Source organism: Ischnura elegans, chromosome 7 (genome assembly GCF_921293095.1).
Source record: "Ischnura elegans chromosome 7, ioIscEleg1.1, whole genome shotgun sequence".
NCBI classification, from domain to species: domain Eukaryota; kingdom Metazoa; phylum Arthropoda; class Insecta; order Odonata; family Coenagrionidae; genus Ischnura; species Ischnura elegans.
Genome location: NC_060252.1, coordinates 2,698,946 through 2,713,698, shown reverse-complemented (window position 1 = coordinate 2,713,698; position 14,753 = coordinate 2,698,946). Strand labels below are relative to the sequence as shown.

Here is a 14,753-nt window from a genome sequence, read left to right as displayed (position 1 = left end):
GTGATAACATAGGAGGGTTAAGTCCATGTGTAAAATCCTCTTTGCTGATGACTTATCTCAATAAATTATTTCCACAAACTGCCCACAACTCTCATCACTCAACAAACTTTTCTCTTTGCAAAAACAAGCTGTAAAAGCAATCGCAGGAATCTCAATTAGAGAACATGGCAGAGCATTTTTCAAATCCTAAGGTATTTCCTTCTTCCCTAAGGTATTCCTTCTTCCCTACCCTTTTCTCTTTATTGCTGAATACCTCCTCAACTTCCAAGTAAACTTTATCAAAAGGAACTCACTCCTTAGTACTTATGGGATATCTATGGTCTTTCTAACAACCTACTCAAGATCATAAAAGAAAACATTGCTGAACCACTCTGTATTATTTACAACACATGTCTTCAATCTGGGGTCTTTCCTACAGCTCTCAAATATTCAAGAGTGATCCCCATTCACAAGAAAGGGGCAAAGGATAACCCTCAGAATTATCGTCCAATCTCTATGATACCTGTCTTTGGCAAAGTTTTTGAAGCTCTGATCAAATCCCAATTATATCTTTACCTAGAAAACAATAGTCTGCTCTCTCCTTCTCAATATGGTTTTCGTTCAGGAAAAACTACCACTCAGGCTTTGGAAATGGTTGTTAACAAAAATATAAGCTCTCTTGAAGAACAATCAAACCTTCTGCTAACTCTCTGTGACCTTTCCAAGGCTTTTGATTGTGTCCATCACCCTTTACTTCTAAAGAAACTGGAATTCTACGGAATCTCAGGTTTAGAACTTACCCTTTTCCAGTCATATCTCTCTGGTAGAACTCAATGTGTCGATCTGGATGGGCAAAAATCTTCTTCAATTAAAATTCAATACGGAGTTCCCCAGGGTTCTGTCCTGGGACCTTTACTTTTTTTAATAATGATAAACGGTCTCCCCAACAACCTCCCATCAGACTCGATCCTGTAAGCTGATGATGCAACAATATTGCACAACTGCAAAAATTTATCGGATGCCAAAAGCCTTCTTGAGAGCAATCTAAGTACAGCCACAACATGGTTTAAAACTAATGGTTTTACACTAAATAAAGACAAAACGCAAAATCTCATCTGTAGCCTAAAATCCCTAAAGCGCGATGTAGAAAATTTTTAAAACTTTTAGGATTTCACCTAGACTCAAAACTAAATTGGACTGCACACATTTCAGAGATCGCAAAAAAACTCTCAAAATCACTGTACGTATTGAGGTAGCTAAGCTTTCTAATCCCCTCAGAACATCTCAAGTCCATTTACTATGCTCTTTTCAACAGTCACTTGAGTTATGGGCTAGAGATCTGGGGTGATGCCCCAGCTACAAAATCTGTTTTTCTGTTACAGAAAAAAGCCATAAGAATAATAACTCATTCTCCCTCAACAGAACATTGTAGGCCATTATTCAGGAAACTGAACATACTTACAGTCTACAGTCTGTATGTATATAGAGTACTTGTACATACGAAAGACAATCTCCAGTCTTTCACAATTAGATCCGACATACATGACCACGACACTAGAAGAAATAATCACCTATTTGCAAGTCAAATGAGACTAAATATAACACAAAATTCCTTCTCAAACATGGGTATTAAGCTCTTCAATCACTTACCTGCGTCTGCTAGACGAAGCAACAGTACAAAATTCAAATCTGTTGTACACTCCTGGCTAGTATCTAAAGCGCTGTACTCCGTGAATGAGTTTTTTACTCAGGCTGCAGATATGGTTTTCTGAATAATGCTGTTCTTTATATTAAGTTGCAAATTGTAATTATATGTATGTAACAATGAATGGACGAGGTCAAGTGTAAATTATTTACTTTACGACCAATAAATCTATTATTATTATTATGCTGGTCCATACGAGTCTGCATTCCCTCCTCTCTAATTTCACTCTTACTTCAGCTTTGGCTCCCAAGCAAGCAGTGCTCTCTTGGTACTCCAAAATTTTGTTTCAGAGAAAGGCATTTCTTGATTCACATTCAAGTTTCCCTGTGTAGGGCACTTGTGGTCGGTTTTCTGAACTAATAACATCTGTTTTAGACTAATCATGTTAAATAAGTCTATACTTGAGGACTCCATTTTGAAGGCGCTAGCAAAAAGTGAGAGTGAAGATGAAGATTTCCATCCCGATTCAGAAGAGGCAACATCAGAATCTGAGCCAGAGACTTTGTCTGTAGTGATAACGAGTAAGCAGGATCCATCATATTATTGGGCGATTCATCAGATGAAGGAGAAGTATCATCGCCAAAAGGAGAAAGATCTCATCCAAAGATATGAATTGGTTTTCCAGCGATTTTTCTTCGATGATTCTCAAAAGAAAAAGAAGGATGTGAAGTATTATTTTTAGGTTTATTCAAAGAAAAAATTGTGACATCTAACTACCTTTAAAAATAAACAAGTCCTAACTTTGTCATTATCAGTGCAAGAAATCCGTAAAAAATTCCACAGAGCCTAAAAAAAAGTAGGCAGGTTATTTTCATGTAAGTGTAAATTCTTGAAAGTCATAAGCAATATTTATTTAAAAAAAAAAAACACTGCAAATGCAATGAGTTGTCCATGGACTCCCGCTAAGAAAGGGTGGGAGGGTCTAGTCCAGTGGCAGGGATAATGGCCACGCATCCCAACGTTGAGTTGGGCCCAGAACATCTGAGGGAAGAGAATACTCGAAGGCAACTCCCCCCCCAAAAAAGAGCTCAAAGAAGAGATGTTTAAACTATTATCATGCTACTCGTAAAAACATTTTGCTTTTGTAGTTGCTGCCGGCGGGAGAGGGTTGTGGGGCAGCATGACATGAACTCAGTCTCCTACCCTTCAACTCAGCAAATCCCTAGGGGTCACTGGGAATTCCACCACAATAAGCATCAGAGGAGTAAACGTGAGGGGCCCTCTTCATCATTGACCCATTATAGCCTTTTACTTTTTCTTCACCCTCCATTTGGGCAATGCATAAGGAGAATAGAAACCTAACTTTTCATAACACATCACTTGCATGCTACAAGGTATCTACATTCATTGAAAACAACATCTCACTGGGTCGCTCAGCCATGTGATGGAGATAACTGCACTCTCACAGATGATTTCACACATAGCTCTTGCCACAGTAGCAATTAAAATATAATGTTAGGGACAGGCTGTGAGGCTGGCAATTACAAAAAATTCACCCACAAACAAATTCCATAAATTGTCATGAGACGTCTCACCTCAATGAGCCACGGCTTTAGTCGGTCGTCCACAATGATGTCGTAGCCATAGCACTCGAAGCAGTGGCGGTCATTGGCCATGACGGGAGCCACAGCCTTGAGGGAGTGCACAATGAGCCACGAGATGGATGAGAAGAGCCGCTCCGTCACTGCCTTGCCTCTCGTCCCCTCCAAGTACAGCCTCAAATTCTGAACACTCAGCTTCCCTCCGTGGATGCCGTTGTACTCCCCCTTCCACCATGAGAGAAGGGACACAGCATCATCATTATTGCTCTAATAGAACTCACAAAATATGTAAAGCACATAAATATCCTCTGATGAATTAATTTTCACTGAAATAAATTTTTGCCAACTAAAGTTACATCTACATAGCATTTGATACGATTGCATGCACTTTTGATGCATGAACATCAACGACATTATTACACCTTCGCATTTTTACCAGTTTTGAGCGTAATTTTACCTCAGAGAGCACTGAAGATGGCATCTTTTCCTTACTACATCAGAATTCAACTTCTTTTAATTTAATTCTTCCCATATTCATTGTAAGCCATTGTTGTTCAAGTAGTAACATTTTAGCATGGAAAAGGTGAATGAAACCAACATTTCAAGAAAACTATCACAGTGTTTCATTAGTTTTGAAAGTTATTTGCTAGAAAAAAATTACTTAAGTTACATGTCTTATACTAATATTATTTTTCATGATTTTAAAGAAAATTTGTTGAAAACTTTCGTTTCAATCCAGTCCTGATTTTCTTTAGAGACTATAGCGATTTTTGCTTCTGGGGGGGACTGCCCCCTCCAGGTCCTCCCATGAACCAGCCATCACACAAGCAAACGAGATAACATATATGGCCTAGAGGTATTTTAGATTGCTTCCCTCATGCGACTATTAGGCACTAAAGACTTTGGTGACTTTGTGTGAGACATAAGACTTTTTCCACCTGAAAATTTGCCTTCCAGAGAGCGAATTTTCAAATGTTTGGCACTTCAAACCAGATGCATTGGTGGAAACCCTGGAAGGGTATATGAATTCAGAAGAACCAGACATCAACGTGACTTTGGACATGGAAACAGAAAAACTTGCGGTAGCCCGTGGTAAATATGCATCTTTTCACATATCTAAAAACTGTCAGTATCGCGAAATTTTGATAGAGCCTTCCTTCTGGCTGAATTTTGTTTGTGGGGATAAATATTCTTTTAGCAAGCCAGGCCTGGCAAAACTGGAGGGTTATCTTGGGATATCGCTTCAATTTGAATGTTTATTATCAAAATGTCCAGTCTATGCAAAATAAACTCAATGATCTAAATGTCTTGTTAGCATCTTAATACATAATACATTGACTTTGCCAAAGTCAATGTATTATGTTTTATCGGAATATTGGTTGAAGTGCGAAGAGATAAACTTAGCGCATGTTTCCGATTTGAACACTTTAAACAATATTGATTGCAAGAATCAGACTTTGGGACTGTATATTGACCTCAAAAATTGTAAAAAAATCTCTATTCTGTCTGAATTTGGCTAAGGCTAGGGAGTGTGCAACAAACCACTCTAGTCTGAGGCAGTGGCGGCTCGTGAGTCAAATGCTAGGGGGGGGCGCACTCCACCGGGGGGTCATAATTTTTTAATATTTCGTGTATTTTATTAAGTTTTTACGGCAATCTAGGAATTAAATTCTGTGATGCCATACGTTCCGTTTTTTTCAACAAAATACCTAGTTTTCCTAATAAAGCTTGATTAATAAATACTAAATGCAGTAGACTCTCGGTCATACAGATCGGCTTAGTCCGGACTCTCGATGATACTGATCAATGATCTTGAAGAATAAAAATATATTTGCTGCGATATTTTGCAAATACAAACGAAAATACGTAACTTTAGGTTTTAGCGTCTACATTCTTCGTGCGGATATGCCCGCAATACACTTCTGTTGTTCGTTTTGCAATTATAATGCGTTATTTGTCAAATCTATACAACATTTGCAATGATTTAGGTAGCAATGACACTTGTAACACCTGAGGAGGGAGGAGAGTGCCACTGACTTCCACTAGGCAACAAACACTACTAGAATGCGCGCGCTTTGCTATTGCAGATGTAAACTTTGATGGCGGTGTTCGCGTTGCTTCTTGAATACAGTATGATTTAAAATCAACAATTAAACATTTCTTACACATTTTTAACAAAATATGAAATACTCACAGGCCTTTAGTTATATTGCAAAAGTCCATCCTTCTTTCATTTTGTTCAGCAAAGTGATCAATTACACGTTCGTTGAAATCATCGCTGGACAACAATTTCTTTCTGATTGAACACATGGCAAGGGCACTAGTCTATAAATAAACAAGGGACGACACAAAATAGGCCGACGAAAAATACGACCAAAAAGAACAAGGTGCCAGGACACAGAATTGGGACAATTTTTCCCTATATTTCCCTTAAAAAAAACGAGCACTGTTGATTAATTCAAAATTGTCTTCTTGAATGCACACACAGCACTTAGAAACTTCTTAATCGGCAATTGCGTGCAATTAACTCCTCGAAAATGATGTCTGAACTCATTTCACTCCGTTCTTTCCGAGAGTCTTGCCGTTACTATAAGGACGACTCAAGGGAGATAGAAGCCGTGGTCCACTAATGCTGATTCAGCTGAGGGACGAATTTAAGGTCAGCAAAGGCAAAGCAAACAAAGGACGTCACGGACCATCTCCTTGAGTCTAAGATTCATATGTGGTAAACACACGAGACGCCAACGGGTCGCATTTGGATTAACCGTGTCTTCGAAATCATTGCCATGATATAATAGAAAATAAGTTCTAGATCGTAAAAGAAGACGACTCGACTAAGCCACAGATGGGAGCTGTAAGGATTTCCACACTGATATGAACTCTTGGAGGCCACTTAAATCAGACCCAAGTGGGCATTTTCCGTCAGACAGCTACCGCTCTGCCGCTGAGGAATTAGGTGAACATGAACTAATACAACAAGGACGGCTAGAAAAATGATGAACCTACACACAAAAGGTGCATTGTACGTGGCACTTCATGACATTAATTGAATGACTCTAATTAAAGTCGCGCTTAACGATTTAAATCATATTTAATCCTTCACCCTATCACGCACGCAACTATTTCTTAAATTATAAATCAGTGGGGAATGTTAACTGATTTTTCCTAATACTGCAGGTCTTTTGATAAATTTATCTGAAAAATAGGTACCGCATTTCTAATCATCGGGAAGATATGAATACATTGTTAAGGCCTAAATATTATAATATTAATTTCCCCAAGGTTCTTGAAATTCGTAATCATAACAGAACTGTGTCAAATACTCGAGAATAGTTTTCCTTCGTCAATACGGCCTTTAACTGGTTGGATTTTATGTGTTCCGGAATTCAAACACCAAAAAACGCAAGCATAATGGGATAATTTATTTACTGTAGCAATACCTACTAGTAATTAAAAATTAAAATCGTATAACTACACCCAGTACAGTGACCATTCTGATTCCGTAGGTCCCTTTTCTGTGGCAGCACCAAGTAGACGCCAGATTATACGCCCGCCGGCCTGCGCAGCGATGTCAACTCACTCGTCGCTCTGCGCATCTTCGGACGACGTCCCAAGACTTCCATAAGACACAACGTTAGACGCGTCATAGCACCAGCGGCCCCCACCACTACCACTCTCCATATAACTGCATGGGGATGGATTGGGACGTTCTGGCCAGCGCCCCACGGCTACAAATACGAACTTCTCGCGCAATTTCATTTCGTGTTTTTCCAACACATTCGATGTATGGGACTGAAAAAACGCATTGATTGATCAGATGTATAATTATAAATTAATGGATATTTATTTTTTTTACTTTTTCAAATATTTGGGAGGGGCGGCGTCCGAGAGTCCTTATGGGCAAACCGCCACTGGTCTGAGGTTAGTGACCCACTGTTTTATTAATACAATGAGACAAGTGATAGTTACATCTCCCTCCGCAGGGGATAGCACTTGCTGGTACACGCAGGGAGATCTGCACTGGGAGCGCAGTACTGGCTGCACCCTGTACATACTCCCTACACCTAAGTAAATTTTGCCACTTTAACACCTCTCGTCAAAATTGCTCACTATGTTATCAAATGTTTCCTGTCTCAATGTAAATGTGAAGGACAAACACGAAAAGTAAATCATGGTCACGGGTCACGTGAAGCCTTTAAGGTCCATAAGGATTGCAGCCATTAAATTGCATAACAAAATACATTTTAAGGCTAATATTGATGCATGTTTTCCAAAAACATTTACATAAAAGTGATATCTCTAATAGTTTCTGAGATGTAGTCTGAGACACATATGTCCCTATAGATGGTAAAATTAATTCATAATAAGAAAATCATATGTGCTGAGTATGGCATGTTTCATTACTATCTATTGGGCCTATTAATATTGTCTAAAGGTGTTTTTAAAATCTTATTTAAAATCTTAAAATTCCAGGCTCATGGTAACGTATGTCATGCCCATAAATTAATAAAAATAATAATTAAACAAATACATACAACAGAAAATTTTATAATTTTTTCAGAGCATCCATCAAAGTCAATCATGATAAAATTTTACTGAACATATATTGTTTCAACTACTATTAGTAAGAAATGTACTTTATCTGAAAAAAACTTAATAATAAACAACTATGTACGTCTAAAAATCCAAGATACAATATGTAATTCTTTTGGTGTGACTCTAGTCCTTCGAATGGTAATAAAAATGCGTACTGTTGTGAAACACAAATAAACCTGGTATATTCCACACATATTAGTTGTTCAGTTTTCAATTTCATTTTTTGCACATTAAGCACACCTCTTTCATCTAGGCATTTTCAGTAACTTCTGTTCAGGCATGCTGTTCCTTGTACTAGGGACGGGAGCAGCTTAAAACCTCTCTTCATATGGGAATAATTTTGGCTGTCAAAAGGCAATTGTATAAGGCGCTTCTATAAACTTTTTGACACTGTTGTGCATTGTTTTGAGGAGAAAGATGCTTTTCTCAGCAACAACCTTAGAGAGATTAGGAGTGACATTGCATTTTTGGCTGAACTTTTTGGAAAGTTTAATGAAATGAATTTACAATTTCAGGGAAACGATGCAAGTCTTACAAAGGCAAAATCTGTGGTGACTGTGTTTATTTCCAAGTTGATATTATTTAAGTGCAACATAGGTTGCCGCTTGTATATCAATTGTCGCCTCCACATATCAATTTCCTTCCCTGCTTGAGCTAGAATAGCAAGCTGGTTTATGTGATGATGATAAATACGAACAAATGCTAGGTGAGTGACTTACTACTCGAAGGTGTCTCGATAGTTTTCGGCAATTGGTTGACGTGCACGAAATTAAAAAAAGAATGAGACCAAATGTGTCACATTTCTAACATATTTAGGTTTCTATGAGCTCAAATTGATTGAAAAAAAGTTTTTTTTTTCTGTTATAATAACACTACACCAATATTCAACATTGTCCAAACTGCACAATTTTCAAAGAAATGGGCGTGGCATCAGTACCATCAAACAAGAAGACACGACGTCGTCTGGCTTTGCTTTGAAGCCACATGTCACAAAATAGCAAGATCTGACATGCTCGTCCTTGACTCCCTAATTCGGTGCCTCATTGCTTGAAAGATGGGGGAGCACGCTCCTTTCCCTCCACTTATACTTAACACACTTCTGCTGCCAACCCCATCCTCTAGCTGAGCGGTCGTCTTGTTCTTTTCCTGCAACTCGTCGCACGTGATGCTAATGTCATTCTAAACATTGTTAATTGTCTTGCAGATTGCAAAGCTGCAACTTAATTTAACAATATACCAATAACATGTCTTTCATTGTGTGGAAACATTTTTATTGACAAAATGAGAACCATGTGTGTGCACTGTGACGTGAAACTATCGTGAGGAAGTGCAAAATCCACCTCACCATGCTGAAGCATTTTCGGGTGAAACACAACTCAGTATGCAATGAGAAAGTGACTAATTCGGGGGAAAGTTATGTGAGGAATATTAAAATTCAGTCAATGGTTCATCCGAAGATTGAAACCAATTTTCATGTCCAAACAAAAGCATAACAGTTTACATCCAGTTTATGACCTCAGAGCGTGTAAAGATTTTATTGTTTTAAAAAACAATTTGAAAGCTTATAGAAATGATTTTTAATGAGTAAAAATATTAATATGTGTATGTAAATCTAAAAAGCATTCCTATGATTGTATGTACCCAGAAGAAAATTGAATAATTACTACGTTTTATAGCAGGAATGTATTTGGATCCGGATCCGAGAAAAAAATCCTGGATCCCTAATCCCTAATTGTTAGAGATTTATGCTGACGTGTTTTGAAAAGCAAAAAATGAGGTTTTCAATAGCGGAGGGACCCAACACCAAGCTAAAAATTCTGACCCATCAATCCCTAAATCATGATACATATGTAATCTCTATGCTTAGATATGCACTGGCATAATATATCACAAAAAATCAAGGCTAACCTTAGGTAGTGTAAGCACACTAACCCTTGCAAAGTCAGAGGTGACACCAAGTATTCACCGACACTGATCGCGAGAGAGCAACTGCAGTTTTGGGGTCACCCTCACTCACCCCATGCTTCTGCACCGAGACGTTGGTGAGGTGAATGTACATGTTGTCCAGCTCTTGGGTGCCGGTGTCGTACTTGACAGTGCAGAAGCGGCAAAAGCCCAACTTGAAGAGGTAGGCTTTCAAGGGACGGAAGGACGTGACGAGGACGTACAGCCGCAGGTCAAACTTCTTCCCACCAATCAACAGTGGGTTGTCAATATACCTAGAACAAGGAGAGAATTGCTTTGACGTGGGATGGCCAGTGGTCATGGCAGTGGATCAAGTTGGGGATTGCATCGGGAAGGATTTTTTTCGGATCCGGATGGAATCCTTGATTTTTGGAGCTGGATCTTCGGATATTTTCGGATTTAAATGCATTTTCAAATTCCTGCTATAATAAAAGTAATTATTCAAGTTTCTTCTGGATACATGCGATCAAAGGAATGCTATTTAGATTTTAATACACATTTTAATATTGTAACTCTTTCTGAGACTATGAATGAGAAAGTCAAGGACGAACATGTCAGATCTTGCTATTTTGTCACGTCGTTCCCTTCAAAGCGAAGCCAGGCAACCGATGTGAAATATAGAGTTGGCGTTTCCAGGCCATATCTTATGGTTTGACAGTACTGATGCCATGCCTGTTTCTTTGAAAATTGTGCTGTTTGGACAATGTTGAATATTGGTATAGTGTATTTATAACTAAAAAAACTTTGTTTCAATCAATTTGAGCTAATAGAAACCTAAATATGTTACAAATGCTACGCATTTGGTCTCATTCTGTTGTGAATCTCGTGCACGTCATCCAATTGCCGATAACTATCGAGACATCTTCGGGTCTAGTAAGTCACTCCCCAGGCATTTGTTCTCCAGAAACAGAGAATTGAAGCAGGTATGATGAAAAAGGTCAGTGGGTGAGATGAGGTATGGATGAAACACGCTTCCATTGTTCTCGTGTAACTTGATATTTTTCTTCGAAGATAATGATTCAGAGGTTTTGGAAAGGAAAAAATAAACATTGGAGGCACGGGATGATGGAGGGCCGAGGTGGTTTTTTGACATATGCGATGCAGTTACTTTTAACTTGGCTATTATCCTACGGTGCTGAGATTCCACCCATGGTAGTTCAATCTCTTGGGAGGAGACACTCTACGTGCCAACCATATTTTCCCTTAAAATTTTCCACGGCTGAAATTCTGTTGCACAACCCGTATGAGAGCTATAAAACAAAATGGTTCATGATTAGGACAAGCATTGCAGTTTGATGGTGCATGCAAAGAGAGGACACGAACTCGACTTTCCACTCCCTCTTATATGGAATGCTGCTTTCTCTGAAGTATTGATTTACAGTCTTTGGATCTGGATTCGACTTTTGAAAAGTTGCATCCTGATCCCATGTCTTCAGCAAATTTGGATCCAATGTATCTGGTGAGGGACAATATCCACGGATACATATTTGGATTCGAGGTATCCGATCTGACCATCCCTAGTGTGTACTTCTACTGAGTTACAAGGAATGCCACCACTTGTCACATCTCATGAGTTATCGCTTTTTTTGCCATACGTCTATTCGCAACAACTACTGCATTACATGTGGGGACTGTGAGCATTGCTTCCCTGGTTTCTGCATTGAAACCCCACTTAGCAAGGATGACGACATAAAAGCAGCAATTGAAGACAGTGATCAAACCTGGCAGTACATCAATTGTGTAATTCAATTGAGATACAGATGCAGAATTTAAGCATTGGATCAGATGTGAGTCTATCTGAAGGTAAATCATATACAGTAGACTCCCGATTATCCCAATGGCTAATGATGGGGAGGGACGGCACGAATAATCGGAAAACACGGATAACCCAAACATCAAATCCAATGTCTTGTAATGATCATAATTTACGTAAAACAAACAATATATTATTATTTATGCCATTATTCTGCTTTATTAGCGTGCTTCCCGGACTCAATGAGAGCTTTCTTCGCCAGTTCGCGATCTTTTTAGCGGCAATAACATGGTTGTACTCGTATTATTAATGCTCCATGTAAGGCCTGGTTTCGAAAACCACACTATCGTAGCTGTGTGATCGCGGATACAGAAAAGTGATTTGCACAAACGCTTCAAAACAACTGCTCGACGTCGGAAACTACATCGTCAGGCACCACGCCACGCAGTTGCGTCTCGCACAAGTTGCCCGGGTTGCAACTGCTGCCGGACGTGTATCCGTGATCACGGAGTGCGTTCGCGCACTGCTAGGCTTGGAAAACACGAACTCGGTGATCCCTTGAATGCAGCTAGCGCGCGATCGCTTCCGTTTTACGAACGGGATTCTGACGGAAATGATAAGCCTGGTGTATCCTAGCATTAATGCAGTAATTCCGATAATTTTGGGTCCAATTTTATTTTTTTATAAGATCGCGGGAAAAATTGAGCGAGAGTTAAAATCATGCACGGATAATCCGCAACCCGGATAAACCGCAGCCGGATAATCGGGAGTCTGCTGTACATGCATGTTATGTTCTATGAAATGAAAAGTGACTAAAAAATCTTGGTGACACAATTACCAAATTATATGATATATTATAAAATAGTGTAAAATTAATAGTCTCGGAGAGAAAGACTAGATGACAACTTTGAGGAAATATCATCATTTCAATCCGAGAATTTGATTCTAAAACAACTGGTTGTGAAGGCTAACACTACAAGGACCAGACCAGTCACTTTGATGGCTGACCTCTACTTACTTAATCAAATTGCCTACATTTTTTTTGTCGTCTTAATTTTGTCTGACTTTTATTTATTTTTATGGTACTTATTCTGTTATAATTCAATTTTTTCACATAGAAATGGAGTTGCACCACCTGCCTACCTTAAAAGACCAAAACACGTCAAAATGATGAATTAGGCATTTCCATTTTATTTGTAACGGTACCAAAATTTTAATACCAGTTAGACATAAGGATAAGGATTCAAAGTCAATGAAACTTACACCACTTCACCTACAGAAGAAAGTGAAGAGAGAAGCAGCCAATTGGTGATGGGAAGATCTTTTTTTTAAGAAATAGGTTATTCCCCGAAACAGATCTTCCTGAATTGAGGGACAAATCATGTACAGAAATTTTTGAATAGGTTTTTTCAGATAACATTTTTGATTTCCTCATGGCAGAATCAAATAAATATACTAAGCTTATTGGTTTTTCATCTTCTAGTATCAGTAAATAGGAGATGAAAGTTTTCATAGGAATTCATATTTTCTGTCACAAGGTTATTACTGGGTTCCATCCTTGAGATGCTCCTGGGAAGGTCCTGGGGATGTTCACAACTCAATGGTTGCCCAAGGAATGAAAAGGCATAAGTTCCTTAAGATAGGAGAATTCTTTCACTGTGCAGACAATATGATGCCCGACATGAAAGACAAATTATGGGAGCTAAGCCCTTTGATCACTAAATTGAAGGAATGTTTCAGGGGAACAAAATTCCTCAATGAGAAAACTCTCTTTTGATGAGAGTATGATTGTGCTTTTTGGTATCCATCCCTGCACGCAATTCATTTCGTGGAAGCGAATCCGTTTTGGTTACAAGGTTTGGTGTTTGAATACTCCCAGTAAGTACTTGGATGATGTTCAAGGTAAAAACCCATATTCAATCATGTATATAAAATAGATTTTGGAAAATGTGCAGCAATTTCAATTTTGATCAGCATTGCCATTTTGGCAACTTATTTACAGGAATAAGCTTCCTCACTCTCATTTCAATTCCCACGAATATGGAGCAACTGGCACTTTTAGAGAGGATAGACTTCCTAAAGATTGTCCTTTGAAAGAAAGTTCCTCGAGTAAAAAAATCTGATAGAGGCTCATACAAGTATTTTAAAATTGATGCTGATGGAGTTACAGTTACAAGATGGGTGGATTTTCCTGATGTCACCATTGCCTTGACTTGTCATAGCGCCTACCCAATGAAATGGCTGACCATTACTTCAGAATAGAAAAGAGGAGAAAGATGGTAACCCAGCAGAATATGTTTCGGGAGAACAATAAAAATATGAGTAGCACAGATCGTATGGACCAAAACATTGCAGATGTAAGATTTTCTATTCATGGAATAAAATGGTGGTGGAGTATTTTTCCTTGGGGGCTTGGATGTAGCTGTATCCAATGCTTGGCAGCTAAAGCGGAAATCTGGTCCTTGCATCCACCATTAGAGTAGGTGTGCAATAGTGCAAATATACCACACATCAATGCCAAACCAAGTATACCACCAGATTACTTTCTTTTCATCAGAGGCAGCCCATGAAATATATTGCCAATGTTATACCAAATAGGAAAAGGAATAAGTCTGAGTTTTATAGACTTTGTAAAGGCTTTCGATAGGTAATATTAAATAGGTAAATTGGAAGAAACTGATGGAAATTATGAAGAAGGTAGACTGGAAGAAAAGAAGACTTATAAGTGGATTGTATTTGGGACAAAAGGCAGCAGTGAAAGTGAATGAAAACATGACTGAATGGGTGGAGCAATAGAGCGTTCCACATTCAGTTGTCAGTATGCGTTCTTATGGAAATACATTTCCCATGTTAATCACCATAAGGCCAGGAGTGCGGCATTGTCATTTGCAGCATAAAAATTAATATTGCGCTATGCACTGTTTCACACTGTACTCTAATGTAAAAAGAGACGCTGCATTCATTGGCATCAATAGTTTTTACAAAAAAAATATAGCAAAGGCTATAAAAAACATTTCCTTAAATTTACGTTACAAACGTGTATTTTTTTACTTTATCTTCTTCTCGCAATTGTCGTACAACCATCAACTATATTGACTGGAATCCTCTACACAAAATTCTTCATACTATTTCCTCTTTGAAGATTTTCCTCAATTTTACAATAATTGAGAAAAAATGTTGTTATACCAATGAGACACCCTTTAGAACAAGAAAA

General features: G+C 38.5%; 1 protein-coding gene across 3 annotated transcripts in view; it reads right to left on the bottom strand.

Moving 5' to 3' along the window:
* Positions 1–14,753, bottom strand: part of LOC124162879 (polyglutamylase complex subunit TTLL1) — an 82,474-nt gene that overhangs the window by 10,968 nt on the left and 56,753 nt on the right. For all 3 annotated transcript variants that reach the window (XR_006865698.1, XM_046539570.1, XM_046539571.1), the window contains exons 5-6: positions 9,839–10,040; positions 3,220–3,450 (exon numbers count right to left, since the gene is read on the bottom strand). Coding sequence is in view for 2 of the 3 variants with exons in the window: in XM_046539570.1 (XP_046395526.1) it covers positions 3,220–3,450; positions 9,839–10,040 (433 nt within the window). In the remaining variant the exon portion in view is untranslated. The remainder of the gene's footprint in view (positions 1–3,219; positions 3,451–9,838; positions 10,041–14,753) is intronic.